The sequence below is a fragment of the Oratosquilla oratoria genome, chromosome 18 (assembly GCF_046742065.1).
Source record: "Oratosquilla oratoria isolate Oo_2021 chromosome 18, ASM4674206v1, whole genome shotgun sequence".
NCBI lineage: Eukaryota > Metazoa > Arthropoda > Malacostraca > Stomatopoda > Squillidae > Oratosquilla > Oratosquilla oratoria.
In genome coordinates this window covers 62,206,964-62,224,463 of record NC_134794.1, presented here as the reverse complement: position 1 = coordinate 62,224,463, position 17,500 = coordinate 62,206,964, and the positions used below count along the sequence as shown (strand labels likewise).

Here is a 17,500-nt window from a genome sequence, read left to right as displayed (position 1 = left end):
CAGAAGTCCTCCTTCGGCTTCTTCAAAAAAGCAATGATGCGAGCCAGAAGAATATTCTACAGACGGCACCTAACAGGTAGAGTAAGTTCCTTTTCTCTACTAGGAAGTCCTGGTCCCCGTTCACCAGTTTGAATGAAATTGCCTGACAACATGACAAGAGTCTCGATGAGACTTTTCAATGTGGAGGCGCCCCCAGCCCATTCCGTTTCCCAAAAACCAGAAAGTTTTATTCAAACAAAGGGACAGATGTCTGTCTACCTGGGGTCTCACTCGGTAGACACCTTCCTTGAAACCTCAGGTCATCGCTTCAACTGCATAAAATCTCCTTTTTTTAACGAAGTTAAATCTATTATCGTGTTGGTGAGGTTAAAGGATTTAAATTAGACAATTTTAGATCCAAAAAGGAATTAGGCAAAAACTGGTTTACCAATAGAGTGTTTAAAGAATGGAATAGACTTATTAACCAGGTAGTAGTGAGCCCTGAAACTGTCGGTTGTTTTAAGAGAAGGATAATAAGTGATAATAGACATGAATATGTCTAGTGTAGGCCTTATGGTCTCTTACAGACTTCTTGATTTTTGTGTTCTTATGTTATGGTCATAACCAAGTGTATAAGTGGCACTCCAAAGGTATTAGAAGGATTTGAATGATGGGGGATGTGCTCGGAGGAAAGTGAGTTATGGTATGCTATTGTCTTGTGTGCAACTGTTTGAGGTGACCTGAGTTTGAGCACTATAATGTCTGAAGTTCCGGGAAATTTGGCCATGAGTTCAGTAATAACCACCTTTGCCTCAATGGGACCCTAGTGAGATCGATTTTCTCATTAGGAGCGAGGGCTCTATAGCTTTTCATAAAAAGAAAAAGAAAAAATTCTCTGTGGTCCTTGCACAGGATGGGAGCTTGGAGACTTCGTTTCATGCTGATGCCAGTGAGTCACCATAATGCTGGGGAACTTGTGCAGACTGGTTAAGCTTTTATTTTTGCTATCCGTCAGACAAATCCTCATACTTGGCGAAACCGGTGACTTGCAGATGCCAGGGCAAGTCAAGCACTAAGGAGATTATGACGCCAATTCTTGAGAAAGACGAAAGCAATTTAGTGCTAGTCGCTCCATAAAGTGACTCTCAAGGTCTTGTACTTTCATTCTCTTTCCCTGAATTGGGTAAATTTAGATCTAAGATGGAAATAGGCAAGAACTGGTTTACCAATAGAAAGGTTAACAAATGGAATAGACTTGGTAACCATGTATTTGTGAGCGCTAAAACAATCGGTTGTTTTCAGGGGAGGTAAGATAACTTAATGGATGGAGATGGAAGGGAGTAATGGACATGAAAGCGCCTAGTGTAGGCCTTATGGTATCTTGCTGTCTCCTTCATTCTTCTGCTCTTATGTACGTGCAATGTTCAGTTGGCCAACATTTTTGTCGGCAGCTGTGCACCTTGTCCAGTTGGCCAACATTTTTGTCGGCAGCCGTGTATCTTGTCCAGTTGGCCAACATTTTTGTCGGCAGCCGAGCACCTTGTCAAATTGACCCATGATTTTGTAGGCCAACTGTGTACATTGTCCAGTTGGCCAACATTTTTGTCGGCAGCTGGGCGCATTGTAGATAATTTCCTAGAGAACGTTCGACCCACGAATTACTTCTATGTGCGGTACACGTCTGGTCTCAAAGCAATGCAATCCTTCTCACTTTCTCACAATCCACCTGCAGGTCTATGTTGACCTGTCAGTTTGCTTCAACCTTCTCCAGTCGGCCCAGTCATCATACTGTCTCTCTTGTAGTTCTTGTTTCAGTAAGGATCATCTATTCCTGAGTGCTTCATTGATGTTGTCACAACATCTTTTCCGTGGTCTACCCCTGGGACGCCAACTCAGCCACCGCTTTGTTGTTCCATTTTCTTTCATTCTCATGACATGCCCATACTAACGCAGATGTACTTTTTCCACAAAGTCTGAAATGCTGTAAATATTTAGTTCTTTCCGGATGTCTTCGTTTCTTGTTCTATCTCTTCTGGTAGCACCTTTGACGATATGCAATGATCGCACAAATGGGAATCTAGTTTAGCTAATGTCAGGCGATTTTGTTTAGCTAGAATTCCGAGCAAGATTAGGTCAACCAAGTGTTTCCTTGCACGTTTTTATTATTGTTGTTATGATTATCATTATATTTGTTCATCTCTCTATTTAACTACAGTATTTATCTACTAATTCATTTATTTGTATGAAATTTTATTTATTTATTTATTTGTCTAATTATTCACTTATTTATTCATTGATTTTTATTTATAAATTTATTTATTTATTTATTTATTTATCTATTTATTTATTTATTTATTTATTTTTATTGTTTCCAAAATAATCCAATTTTTTTTTCTTTTTCTTTAGTCATGTTCCCGAGGCTATGGCGGCGCCTGAAGCAGCTTGTTCTGCTGCTCCTCTTCTGCTGCATGACCTTCAAGCTCCACCTCGACCTGCAGCTGCTCTCCACGGCCCACACGGCTCCTTACGCCCCCTGGTGGGCTAACGAGACGTCCGGGAGTCTCCGTCAGCAGCGATCGAATTCGAGTAAGCCTCTGGTCGCCAATGACAACGGAGACAATGTTTACAAACAGGAGCGGTACAACAAGAGTCAAGGAGGACTCGGGAATGCGTCTGCTCTTGCGACGGGGTACAAGTGGAGGGGCGCGATTCACAACGAGAACGGGAGTCTGGCGGGAGATCGAGGGGCGCGGCAGGCCAAAACCTCCTTCAGAGTTGTCAAACAGGGACCGCACTCCTTCACAGGAGCTCAGAAGGACCTACCTGATGATATCCTTCCCGAACTCCTTCAGGAGGAGAGCATGAGAGGACCCTTCGTCAAAAATTCTTCTGTTGTCGTAGTGGCGAACAGGACGGCAGCCCCCGCACTGCCCATCAGAACGGATCCTCCCGACTTGAAGGGCGACGTCAAAGCAGCGCCCCTTCACAACCAGGCCGTTACCCTGGGACTCAGAAAGCCTCCACCAGCAGCAGTTATCCTCGAGAGTCTAGAAGCCCCACCGGGGTCGATTCCTAATTCCAAGTCAACCTCGCCTCTACAAGCGCCACCTTCGCCGAAGGAAGACTTATCAAACGAGAAGAGAAAATCCCTCAAGGAGGCAAACCTCCCTCCTCTAGAAGCCCCCCAACCTCCTCAGGGGGCCACGGTATTTCCCAAAGCTCTCTCAGCATCACCCCCAACGGCTCTCCCTCCTCCTCCAGACTCTACGCATCTTCCGAAGGGAGTCAAATCCATTTCGTCAGTTCGTCACCCGGAGACTCCTTCTGATGCGTCTCCCTCCGCGGGAAACCTGCCTTCAGGCACCCCGAAGTCCGGTCGAACTCCAAAGGACATCCCACCCTTGAAGGTTCCGACCCACGCTCATTTGGCCTCCAACCCAACCAAGAGGAAAATGACGCCTAACCTCGCTCTCAAGAGTCCTTCGGCGCGGTCCAGCGTCTTGGTCAAGAACAAAGGCCTTTCCCACGATGAGGATACACAGGAGGTCTCCCTCGGACCCGAAGAGATCCTCAGGATCCGCCAGCAGATCGAGAAGCTCAACGAAGCGCAGAAGATCCTCAACCTTGGGCGGTACGGCCCCGTGCAGCCCAATACAACGGTTCTCCTCGTGCAGGTGAGTGAAGTAGTAACTTACAAAAGTAACTCAACTGTTGTCAAAAATGTTTCGGTTTATCGCATCGACTACAAGGGCGAGTTCACGTTCATAAGGTGTCCTCACAATGTTTCGGTTTCTAAGTCTAAATAAAAATATTCTTCTAAAAAACGCTGTGGAAGTCGGGGACACGTGGTATTACGGTGACACTTTGTCCTAAAAATATTCTTGAAAAAGCGCTTGGGTAAGTCGGGGTCAGGTGGTATTCTTCTTCTTCTTCTTCTTCTTCTTCTTCTTCTTCTTCTTCTTCTTCTTCTTCTTCTTTTTCTTCTTCTTCTTCTTCTTCTTCTTCGCGTTCCTCTTCTTCTTCTTCACGTTCTTCTTCTTCTTCTTCTTCTTCTTCTTCTTCTTCTTCTTCTGGTTCCTCGCGTTCTTCTTCGCTTTTTTCTTCGCGTTCTTCTTCGCATTCTTCTTCACATTCTTCTTCGCGTTCTTCTTCGCGTTCTTCTTCTTCGCGTTCTTCTTCTTCGCGTTCTTCTTCCTCGCGTTCTTCTTCCTCGCGTTCTTCTTCGCGTTCTTCTTCGCATTCTACTTCGTGTTCTTCTTCGCGTTCTTCTTCGCGTTCTTCTTCGCGTTCTTCTTCGCGTTCTTCTTCGTACTGGGGATCCCGTGTTGGGGTTCCACCCCGAGGCCGAGGCCGAAGGGGAAAACGAGGGATTAGAGCGAGGAAAGCTGCGGCCGTAGGCCGCTGTTTGTGCAGCCAAGCCCCCGGCGAAGCCGAGGGAGGGGGGCGGGCGAAGCCCGCGGCTTGTATCATATCAAATATAGAGGTGGGTTGACGTTCGTGAGATGTCCTTTGCACCGACACGGTTCTTCTAGTGCTGGTGAGAGGTCCTGACAGACCGACAGAATCTGACGGACGGACGATCCCGACGGACAGACGGATTCCGACATAAGACTGTCATAACCTGCCTGTTACCTGACTAACCCTTATATTGGCTAGTCGACGGTTTCGCCTGGTATCAGTGTAGGCATTGTCTGACAGCTAGTCGGAATAAAAAAATAGTCAACTCACTGGCAGGTCGCAACTCCAATTCTTGAAAAAAAAAAAAAGTTAAACAGGTCAAGAAAGTTATTATCCGCTCCCACTCTGATATGACTAGTGCACCGTCGAATCTCGCATCATTCCTCAATTTTCCAAAACGCAATTTTCCGCACATATGGCGGTGTGGATATAATTATAAGCCATGTGAGCCAGCCAACTATCAAAATGCTTGCATGTCCGTTGACTCCGGCAACGTATATGGACACCAGTAGATCTAATACGTGAGTGTAACCTAGTCAGGGACATGTATGTCAATATCAGATTTATATCTATCTATGCACTAAGGGCTTCTTCCTGAAAGGGGAGGTAGCCAAATCAATGACATTCCACTCCCGTCTCATCTTAGCTCCCCGTCTCCTGCCCACCGTCCGGTTCAGAAGCAGTGCAGCGAGACACAGCACATTCACAATAGGGCCGCTTCGCTTACATACCGTATTTATATGTATATGTTGTGTGTGTATGTGTGTGTGTTTGCGTGTATGTATGTGTGTGTTTGTGTATCACACACACACACACACACACACGCACGCACACACGTGCTGGACTCGTTATCGTCAGCTATTACCGTTCCGTAGGAGAGCTCAGGTTTACAAAGAGTGCTGTGTCTTACACACACACACACGCACACAAACACATACACACACACACACACACACACACACACACACACACACACACACACACACACACACACACACACACACACACACACACACACACACACACACACACACACACACACACACACACACACACACACACACACACACACACACACACACACACACACATGGTTCGACGGCACATTGGTAGCGTTCGCAACCACTACTACAGCGTTCCGAGTTCGAACCCCCCACCCCCAGGGCTGAAATAATTTCAGTATCGCTGTTCTGCGATCCGTTACTCCAACTCTTGTGGGAGGGTAGCTGGGTGTGTGTGTGCGTGTAAGGTCGCAGCATTACCCATAGATCGGTCATGTATGAGCTCTGAGCTCCCATCCAAGAGGGTAATAGCTGCCGATCAAGAGTCCAACACGTGATCCAAAACTATGGCGAATCACATACACACACACACTTTGCTCAAGACGGACAGTAACGCGTTGCTTCCATCCAGTGTGTGTGATAAAGCAGGTATACATATTTCCTCGCGTGTATCTTTGTGTGCATGTGCACAAGTGTCCGCGCAAACGTGTGTCTGACGTATCCAGGAAAAGTTCCAATTTTAATCGTGACTCACGCTTAATGTGACCGTCAGCTGTGATCATGTTTACGGTTTATATGAAACAGGGTCTTGACGCGGTTGAAAATGTGTAATTATCCACAAAACTCTCTTGTATATAAACTTCGCACGTTGTATTGACAATTAAGCCACGCCCTTACCGAAGTATCGGACGAACGTGATTGGCAGGAGCAGGCTCCACCACTTCTATTCATGGAGACATATGTCTAACGTAAATAAAGTAAATCATTACCCCTTCTATTCATGAAGACATGTAAGTTGAGCAAAATGAAGAGATCACTAGTTGAACTAATGTCTTGTCCTTCAAATAGTCAAAACCAGCTGTCGCCAACACTCGAACTCGGAACTTCAAGAGTAGAAGTCCAGTCAGCCACCATTTCACCATGCAGGAAGTTCGTTTCAGTCGATATTCTTAGGTCTTCGGTGTTGACACCTTCTACTCCTTTTATACCCTTTACGTGGTAAGATGTTAGATGAGTGGTTCCGAGGTCCAGAATATATATACATACATACATACATACATAACAAAGTTATGTCGTAGCACATTAATAAATTAATACTGATAACCCACTTTCGGAGAAGAATAAGCGAAAGTATAAAGATCTGTCTATTTCGATCACTAACTGTGATCCTCTTCAGCAGATGAAGAGGATCACTGTTAGTGATCGAAATATACAGATCTTTATACTTTCGCTTATTCTCCTCCGAAAGTGGGTTATCAATATCAACATACATACATACATATATATATATATGCGGAAAAACCACCAAGGAAAAAGATAAACTGATGACCAAGCGCTTTCGTCTATTCAGACATCCTCAGGGTACATAGAAATGAAAAAGGACACAAAAATATATACACAGAGTATAAGGTCAGGAAGGGAACCGGGAAAGGTTGTGAGGCTCTATTGTCGATCTAATCCGTTCGCGGCAGCGGACGTTTGGGCCACTACCTTTTTCACAATAAAATTGTCCAGTTTGTACATATCATGACTTAAATTTAAGTTATTGACAAATGTATCTTTGATCAGACTGGATTCTATTATATTTCTAGTCAAATATGACTTATTTTTAACAATTTCTTTAGCACCCTCCCAATTTATGTAATGATTAAAATCCCTTAGGTGAATAAATAATGCATTAGAAATTTGTCCAATCTTGACGCTATACTGATGTTGTTTTAACCTTACTTTTAATTATTTTCCAGTCTGACCAATATAGCATTTGTCGCAATTTTTACATGGAATTAAATAGATGCATCCTTCTTCCTTATAAGGAGAGTTTTTAGTTAAAAGACTTCTAACTGTATTGGAGTTCTTAAATGCCACTTGAATGCTGAAAGTCTTAAGAATATGAGGTAGTTTGACGAAATTCTCGTTGAAAGGCTGCACAAGTAGATTTTTTACATTAAAGGTTTTACTAGCTTCTCTGCCATACATGTATGTATATGTGTGCGTGCGTATGTGTGTGTGTGTGTATGTGTGTGTATTTATCTAGTTGTATTTTGCGAGAAGGGGAGCTATGCTCGTGCTGTCCCGCCTTTGTATCTCGCAGTGTCTAGTTTGCTTTTAAACTCATGAGTGGTTTTTGCGCATACTATTTCATTGTCCAGTTTGTTCCAAGTGTCCACTACTCTATGTGGAAAACTGTTTTTTTTTTTCAGTTCTCTTCTGTAGCTATGTTTTTTTTTTCCATGTCCTCTTGTGTTTCTCTTGTCCCATTTTAGTAAGTCCTCTCTATCGAGTGCCTTTCATGATTCTGTAGAGGTCAGTAGGTCACCTCTCTCTCTTCTTTCCTCCAGCGTCGGTAACTCCAGTTTAGCCAATCTCTCCTCATATGATAGGTTTGCAAGTGCAGGTGCCATTTTTGTTGCTGCTTTCTGGAGAACAGGTACGTGTGTGTGTGTGTGTGTGTGTGTGTGTGTGTGTGTGTGTGTGTGTGTGTGTGTGTGTGTGTGTGTGTGTGTGTGCGTGTGTGTGTGTGTGTGTGTGTGTGTGTGTGTGTGTGTGTGTGTGTGTATTCACTTGGTCTTTGGATCACGTGTTGGACTCGTGATCGACAGCTATTTCCCTCCTGGAAGAGAGCTCAGAGCTCGTAGGTCCGATCTATGGGTAATGCTATGACTTTGCACACACACACACACACAACTCCCCGCCCACGAGAGTCAGAGTAACGGCCCGAGGCACAGCGATACCGAAATAATTTCGGACCTGGGCAGGATTCGAACTGGGTACTGGGAGCACTTCTACTTCCCAGTTCAGCGCTCTACCAACCGTGCCACCGAGTCGGTGTGTGTGTGTGTGTGTGTGTGTGTGTGTGTGTGCCGGCGCGCGCGTGTGCGCGTGTGTGTATGTATATATGGATTAATTTCCTCCCTCTTTCAGGTCCACAACCGCTTAGAGAACCTGCGCTTCCTGGTGGAGAGCTTAACGAACACGCGTTACATCAACGAGACGCTGGTGCTCTTCAGCCACGACCTATGGGACGAGGCCATCAACGCCTTCGTGGGCAACATCTCCGCCTTCAGGGTGATGCAGATGTTCTTCCCCTTCAGCGTCCAGCTCCACCCCCACGTCTTCCCTGGCCGGGATCCCAGAGACTGCAAATGGGACGTCAAAATGTCCTCGTGAGTAGACGAAAAGTCTGTTTATACTTAGTCGGGTCACTACGTGTCCGCGACCAGTCATTGGCGCGGGGACGGGACGGGGGCGGAGCCTCGGAGGTATCATCTCATGTGGTATGAGACTTCAGTTGATTCATGCCCATGGCTGTGTTGATATGTCTGTCTCACTGATTTCTCACAGTCTCTGTTAGTCACTCCAAGTGACGTCACGAACAAGTCATTATTTCCTCCGCTTGAGCTGACTTTGTAGTAGTAGCCTGAACAAACTCGTTTGACGAATATATTAAAAACATGAACACACCCGTATGCACAGACACACACACACACGCACACACACACACACACACACACACACACACACACACACACACACACACACACACACACACACACACACACACACACACACACACACACACACACACACACACACACACACACACACACACACACACACACACACACACACACACACACACACGCACGCACACACACATACACACACACACGCACACACAATTAGTCAATATATTGCCTTGGCTCTATTTCACATATACATGCTCGTACATTCACTATTCATATATTCATCTACATATCTATTTTCTTTATTTGATTACTTACATAATTACTGTTCAGCCTTATCCAGGAAAGATGATGTCCTATTACATCACTGTTTTTTTATCATTTATTATTCTTTATTTTTTGTTTTTCCTCCATTAGAAAGAACGGACAGAACTGCCTCAACAGGGAATGGCCCGACTCTTATGGGCACTATCGGGAGCCGCGCTATACGCAGATCAAACACCACTGGTGGTGGAAAATACACAGGTATGTGGCCAGTACCCGGGGCTTCATTAATATGACACAGGGACTTTGCGGCAGCCTTTTCTCTTTCTCTCTCTCTCTCTCTCTCTCTCTCTCTCCCTCTCTCTCTCTCTCTCATTCTCTCTCTCTCTCTCTCTCTCTCTCTCTCTCTCTCTCTCTCTCTCTCTCTCTCTCTCTCTCTCTCTCTCTCTCTTCTCTCTCTCTCTCTCTCTCTCTCTCTCTCTCTCTCTCTCTCTCTCTCTCTCTCTCTCTCTCTCTCTCTCTCTCTCTCTCTCTCTCTCTCTCTCTCTCTCGCTCTCTCTCTCTCACTCTCTCTCTCTGGTTAAGTCAGGTTAGTATAAGATGGATGGTGCAAATAATTTTTTCTTAAGTTAGATGAGGTAAGATCAAAGTTATGTTAGTATGGAATAGACGTGGGTTAGATCACGTTAGATTAAGATTAAGTTGGTTTAGGATTGGTGGATGGTGCAATCATTGGCTGGGATTTTCAAAATACCGCCGTATCTGTGGCATTACTGAGCAAACATGGCGTGTTTCTCACATGGCAATGGGGACATCATCTTCTTAAATGACGTTATAGTCCTATTAACTTACCTTGACATCAACCTATTTGGCGTATCTTGTTACAAATCGGGAACTTTGAAAAAAAAAATGGTTGTCGCCAGGCGATTTTATTCACGCCAGAAGAGCCAGAGGGATGAAAAGGTAGCTCTCCCCCTCCCCCCTCCCCCTCCCCCTCCCCTCCCCCTCCCCTCCCCCTCCCCCCTCGACCTCAAACAGAACGAACCTAAGAATGAAGGTGACTGCAAGAGACCATAAGGCCTACACTAGGCATTTCCATGCCCCTTGCAACCTGTCATCCCCTTTCCATAAATTTATCTAACCTTTTCTTAATAAGACCGATAGTTTCAGCGCTCACTACATGGTTACCGATTCTATTCCTTTCTTTGACTAATTGGTAAACCAGTTCTTGCCCATTTCCTTCTCAAGCATAAATTTGTCCAATTCAATTAATTACTGCGAGTCCTACCCTGTTGTCTTAATATGATGGCCTTGTCTATATCCCCCTTGTCCCTTGATCCACCCCACACTCTGCGTCTTTCCAGAGAAATCTCGATGATGTATGCAGTCATGGGTGTTTCTGTATCGAAACCCACTCTTTCTCTCTCCTCCTTCAGAGTCTTCGAGGACCTTCGGGTAACGGGGCCCAGCTTCGAGGGCGAGGTCATATTCCTCGAGGAAGACCACTTCGTGGCTCCGGATCTTCTCCACATGCACAGACTCCTGAGGAAGACTCGAGATAAAAACTGCCCGGAGTGCCTTGTTCTTTCCCTCGGGAACTATAACAAAATGGCACCCTCAGTGTACAAGAACTATGTAAGCAGATTTTTTTTTTTCGCTTCGTTCTGATGTCCTTGTCACTACCACCATATTTTTTTTATCTATTTCATCTACATAAGCAATTTATTAATACATTTTCTGTCTATAGTGTATATATTTTCAATTCAATCGTTCATCTGTCTACTTATTTATATGTCTGTATATGTTTGATTTATATTTTCTATTGTTTTATCGTGCTAATTCGTTTACCTTTAATTTACTTATTTATATGCTTATATTTATTCATATGTTGGAATCTATACTGCCATATTTGATTTTGTCTTTTATTAATTTTTCGTACTTATTCATCTATTCATAGACACTTCTCTTTGTATATTTCCAATTTATGATCTTATATTATTCATTTATTCGTCTATACATTTGTTTATCCATGAATTTCCAATTCATATAGATTTATTTAATTCCATCTTGTTTATTTTTTTACTTATTTATGATTATGATAAAAATGTTTGAAAGTAATAAAAAGAAGTTTTGAAAAGAAATTAAGAGAGGAAGAGGAGGAGAATCAAGTAGAGAAGAAAAGGTAAAAGGTGTGGATGGAGAGGCAGTAAGAGGAATGTGGGAAGGGTATTTCATGAGGTTGCTAAATGCGAATGAGGATAGGGAGGGATAGCTAGTTGTAGTGGGAAGTGCTAAGAAAATGGCAGGGATGAGTGAGGAAAATGGAGGAGAAATAAGGTAATATGTAAAGGCAGTGGTTAAGATGATGAGAGTGGGTAAGACACTTAGGTTGGATGGGTGTCTTGCAGAATGTCTGAAAAAGGGAGGTATAGTGATGGTGGACTGGCTGGTGAAGTTATTTAATGGTTGTTTAAGAGAGGGTAGAGTGTCGGAGGGCTGGAAGAGTGCCTGTATAGTTCCGCTTTACAAGGGAAAGGGGGACAAGTGTGAGTGTAGTAATTTCAGAGGTATCAGCTTGTTAAATATAGTTGGGAAGGCTTACGGGAGGGTTTTAATTGAGAAGATTAGGAGATGAACAGAGAGAGTAAATGGTGAGGAACAGTGTGGGTTTAGGACAGGTAGGGGTTGTGTGGATCAGATTTTTGTGGTAAGAGTTTTTACGAGAGTAGTAGAGCCTGTGTTAGAATCAGAAATGGAGAGAGTGAGTGGTTTGAGGTAAAGGTGGGACTTCGCCAGGGATGTGTTATGTCGCCTTGGCTGTTCAATTTATACATGGATGGGGTGGTGCGAGAGGTAAACGCAAGGGTAATGGGTCGGGGATTGGAGATGGTTAAAGAAAATGGAGAAAACTGGGAGATAAGCCAGTTGTTGTTTGCTGATGACACTGCGATTGTGGCAGGATCAGAGGAGAGGTTGAGGAAGTTGGTGACGGAGTTTGGGAAGGTATGCCAAAGAAGGAAGTTGAAGATAAATGTAGGTAAAAGTAAGGTGATGACATGTACAAGGGGAGAAAATGGCAGCAGACTGGAAGTGAGTATTAAGGTAGAGGGACTGGAGGAAGTAGATAGTTTTAGATATTTGGATGCGAATGTAGCGGGAAAGGGAGGAGTCAGGGTGGAGGTAGAATGTAGATTAAGAGAAGCGAGCAAATGCCTTGGTGGATTAAAAAGTGTAATGAGAAATAGACATTTGGGATGGATGCTATGAGGACATTGTATGAAGGAGTGATTATACCAACAGCACTGTATGGCGCAGAAACATGGAACATAAGAGAGGAAGAGAGAAAGAATCTGAATGTGTTTGCGATGAGGTGCCTGAGAAGTATGATAGGGGTTACTAGGCTGGATAGAGTGAGAAATGAGGAGGTGAGGAGGAAAACAGGGGTGGAAAGGGAGTTGGGAGATAGGGTTGATGAAAGAGTATTGGGATGGTTTGGACACATGGAAAGAATGAGTTAGGAAAGATTGGTTAAAAAAAGATGTAGAAATCAGAGGTGGAAGGAGTGAACATGAGGGGGCAACCAAGGATGAGATGGAGGGATGGGGTGAAAGGGGCATTGGGAAAGGGGAATGTCCGTTGAGGAAGATCGGGAGAAGACATAAGGTAGGGGTGAATGGAGAATGATTGTGTATGGATGATGCTGTGATGCATGAAAGGGAGTGGGTGGGGGATGGGGGGCAAGAGATCATGTGTGAAAAATAATTTGACTCAGCCCAAAGGAATTTCTCCCCGTCTTCTCTATTTCTACGTGAGGGGACGGAGAGAGGTGTGAGGTCGCCGATTAAATGAAGCGGCCTTGCTGCGGATGTGCTGTGTCTTGCGGCACTGCTTCTGACCCAGGGCAGTGGACAAGGTGCAGGGATGCCCCGTCATCCAGGAGGTGCCGAGATGAGAGGGAGGGAGGGGAGTAAATGGGAGTGGAGTATGTGGGAATGGAATGGGTGGGAGTGGTTTTTGTTCTTTGTTGTTTGGCTACCTCCATTGTAGGGGGGAGGAAACCGTTGATATATGTATGTACGTATGTATGGATATTTATTTATTTGTTAGTTTATTTATTTATGATTATTTATTTCTTTGTTTACTGAGTCATATATTTCTATTGTAAGAAATCTTGCCAAAGTATTTCCAATTTGTCTAGCCACCGTAATATATATGAATATATATATATATATATATATTTATATATATATATATATACATATATATATATATATATATATATATATATATATATATATATATGTGTGTGTGTGTGTGTGTGTGTGTGTGTGTGTGTGTGTGTGTGTGTGTGTGTGTGTGTGTGTGTGTGTGTGTGTGTGTGTGTGTGTGTGTGTGTGTGTGTGTGTGTGTGTGTGTGTGTGTGTGTGTGTGTGTGTGTGTGTGTGTGTGTGTGTGTGTGTGTGTGTGTGTGTGTGTTTTATTTATTTGTAAACAAATAGTTCAAGGAATTTAACTATTAATTTGTTTACTCATTCATTTATTTAGTTAGCTTTCTTAGAAGGGGAAAGAAGCCTTTTAGTAAATAGATGGGTTTTATCATCATCATCATCATCATCATCATCATCATCATCATCATCATCATCATCATCATCATCATCATCATCATCATCATCATCATCATCATCATCATCATCATCATCATCATCATCATCATCATCATCATCATCATCATCATCATCATCATCATCATCATCATCATCATCATCATCATCATCATCATCATCATCATCATCATCATCATCATCATCATCATCATCATCATCATCATCATCATCATCATCATCATCATCATCATCATCATCATCAGATGTGGGAAATATTTCAAAATACGCTCACTAAGATGATTCAAACTTACATTCCTTTTAAGGACAGACGTCCCCCAAATCAGGCTCGCCCAAAGTGGCTCGACAAAGAAACTGAAAAAAGTATTGCTAAAAAGAGACAGGCTTATAAGAAATATAAGTGCTCGGGTGCATCTAATGACTATGAAAGTTATGTATCAATACAGAGAAATTTAAAAAAGACAATAAGAAAAAGAAAACGACAATACGAAATGAACATCGCTGAGAAATCCAAAGAGAATCCCAAAGAATTCTATAGTTACATTAGAGATAAAAAGGTTGTTAGGAATCACATTGGTCCACTATTATCTGCTGACGGTCAACTTGAATATTCAAATGAAGGAATGTGTAATATCTTAAACAATTATTTTAGCTCGGTATTCGTAAACGAAACACCTCAAGGTGAATTCCAAACTGAAACCTGTGAAAAGTCTAGGGTAAACTTACTCACTACGGTAAATATAACAAAAGAAAAAATTAAAAGGTGTATAGACAAACTCAAAGTTAATAAAACACCAGGGCCTGACGGTTGGCATCCAAGAATCTTAAAGGAAATGAAAAATGAGATTGTTGTTCCATTAGAAATTATTTTCAAGAAATCCATCATATCCGGAGATGTCCCAAGAGAATGGAAGCTAGCTAACGTTACTCCCATATTCAAAAAAGGTGACAAAAAGAAACCAAATAACTATAGGCCTATAAGTTTGACTTCAATCGTAGGAAAAATAATGGAAACTATCATCAGAGATGCTATCGAACATCATTTAGAAAGTAACCGTTTGATAAATGATAGCCAGCATGGTTTCAGGCGGAAACGTTCTTGCGTGACTAACTTACTCGAATTCTACAACACAGTTATCTCGAATTATGACAAAAGAAACAATATAGATTTAGTATATCTAGACTTTGCAAAAGCTTTTGATACCGTCCCACACGAAAGACTACTTACTAAATTAGCTTTGCATGGAATAAGTGGTAGCCTATTAGGTTGGACTAGTAATTGGTTGAATGATCGAAAACAGAGAGTTGTTTTAAATGGAAAAACTTCTGAATGGAAAAGTGTTGCAAGTGGAGTTCCTCAGGGTTCCGTTCTTGGGCCACTTCTATTCATAGTATATATAAATGATATAGACCATGGACTAAAATCTACTGTTTCCAAATTTGCTGATGATACAAAACTGTGCGGAGTGGCAAATGATCACTCAAACCAATTAGATATTCAAGAAGATTTAGATAGATTACAGCAATGGTCTGAAAAGTGGCTAATGAAATTTAACACAAGTAAATGCAAGGTAATGCACATAGGTAAAAATAACAGTAAGTACGATTACAAGTTATTTGGAAATTCGTTAACAAAAGTGGATAGTGAAAAAGATCTCGGCGTAATTATCAGTAACGACCTCAAATCATCCAAGCAGTGTATTTCAGCCTCTGAGAAAGCAAATAAGATTCTGGGACTGATTGCGCGATCTTTTGATTTCAAAAGTCCATCACTCATTAACAAGCTATATAAATCGTTAGTTCGCCCACATTTGGAATATGCTGTTTCCGTATGGTCACCGAATCTCATTAAAGACATTGACAGATTGGAAAGAGTACAACGGCGAGCCACAAAACTGATTCCAAATATCAAAAATAAATCATACGAAAATCGACTAAAATATATGAATCTGTTTTCCCTAAAAAAGCGTAGACTCAGAGGTGACTTGATACAGGTCTTTAAAATTCTAAAGGGAATTGACAACATCAAAAGTGACCAAATTTTTACATTGAATGAGAATCAGACAAGAAACAATGGTCTTAAACTCTCCGGAAATAGATTCAATTTGGAAGTAGGTAGAAACAACTTTGCCAACCGTGTAGTTAATGAATGGAATAAACTTCCTACACAGGTAGTGCAATGTAGTTCAGTTTCGAAGCTTTAAGCATCATTTAGATAAATACCTAAGTAAGATGCTGTAATGATTTTAATTTATCTTATATTATTTGTTTTTGTTTTGTTATCATTTGTCTGTCTGATTTTTACTTATTATTAGTTATATGTCAATTTATTATTATTTACTATTTACCTGTTTGTTTATTATTTAACTATACCTATACATTTATTTATGTATTTTGTTTGTTATTTACATTATCATAGTTTTTATTTATTATTTTATTATTGATATGATTTTTTTTTTCGCATCCGACCTAGATATGGATCAAAAGGTCTCCTGTCGGCATGCTCCGCCTTTGTAATCCTTTGTAATCATCATCATCATCATCATCATCATCATCATCATCATCATCATCATCATCATCATCATCATCATCATCATCATCATCATCATCATCATCATCATCATCATCATCATCATCATCATCATCATCATCATCATCATCATCATCATCATCATCATCATCATCATCATCATCATCATCATCATCATCATCATCATCATCATCATCATCATCATCATCATCATCATCATCATCATCATGTTCACGTACCGGCTTTGTTCTTCAGGTGGAGAGGGGCGACTGGTGGGTTACCAAGCAGAACCTGGGCTTCGTTCTGAGTCCTAAAGTTTGGAGGAGCATTAAGAAATGTACTCGAGACTTCTGCGAGTTCGACGACTACAACTGGGACTGGACGCTGAACCACGTGGCCCAGAAATGCTTCAAACCCAGACTAAAATCCTTCGCCCTACGATTCTCCAGAGTTTACCACGTGGGCAGCTGGTGAGTGGTGTTCCAAGGCTGATTGGCCTTTTTGTACGTACAGGTAGAAACACGCGCGCCAGCAGTGGTACCGTTCGTGATTGTTAATGCAGCGGTCCGGGTTCGATTCCCGCCCAGGGCTGAAATAATTTCAGCATCGATAAACTGCGAGCCGGCATTCTAACTCTCATGGGCAAGGAATTGTGTGTGTGTGTGTGTGTGTGTGTGTGTGTGTGTGTGTGTGTGTGTGTGTGTGTGTGTGTGTGTGTGTGTGTGTGTGTGTGTGTGTGTGTGTGTGTGTGTGTGTGTGTGTGTGTGTGTGTGTGTGTGTGTGTGTGTGTGTGTGTGTTCACCTTGTTCTTTGGATCACGTGCTGAACTCGTGATCGACAGATATTTCCCTGTCGGAAGAGAGCTCAGAGCTCGTATGACCAATCTATGGATAACGCTGTGACCTTGGACGCACACACACACCCAACTCCGCGCCCACGAGAGTTGGAGTAACGACTCGAAGCGCAGCGATACTGTGTGTGTGTGTGTGTGTGTGTGTGTGTGTGTGTGTGTGTGTGTGTGTGTGTGTGTGTGTGTGTGTGTGTGTGTGTGTGTGTGTGTGTGTGTGTGTGTGTGTGTGTGTGTGTGTGTGTGTGTGTGTGTGTGTTCACCTTGTTCTTTGGATCACGTGCTGAACTCGTGATCGACAGCTATTTCCCTGCCGAAAGAGAGCTCAGAGCTCG

General features: G+C 42.6%; 1 protein-coding gene across 1 annotated transcript in view; it reads left to right on the top strand.

The window, feature by feature from the left end:
* The first annotated feature begins 2,389 nt into the window (after positions 1-2,389).
* Positions 2,390-17,500, top strand: part of LOC143035313 (uncharacterized) — a 16,333-nt gene continuing 1,222 nt past the window's right edge. The window contains exons 1-5 of the mRNA XM_076202245.1: positions 2,390-3,653; positions 8,361-8,602; positions 9,320-9,427; positions 10,603-10,801; positions 16,574-16,788. Coding sequence (XP_076058360.1) covers positions 2,448-3,653; positions 8,361-8,602; positions 9,320-9,427; positions 10,603-10,801; positions 16,574-16,788 — 1,970 coding nt within the window. The 5' untranslated portion in view covers positions 2,390-2,447. The remainder of the gene's footprint in view (positions 3,654-8,360; positions 8,603-9,319; positions 9,428-10,602; positions 10,802-16,573; positions 16,789-17,500) is intronic.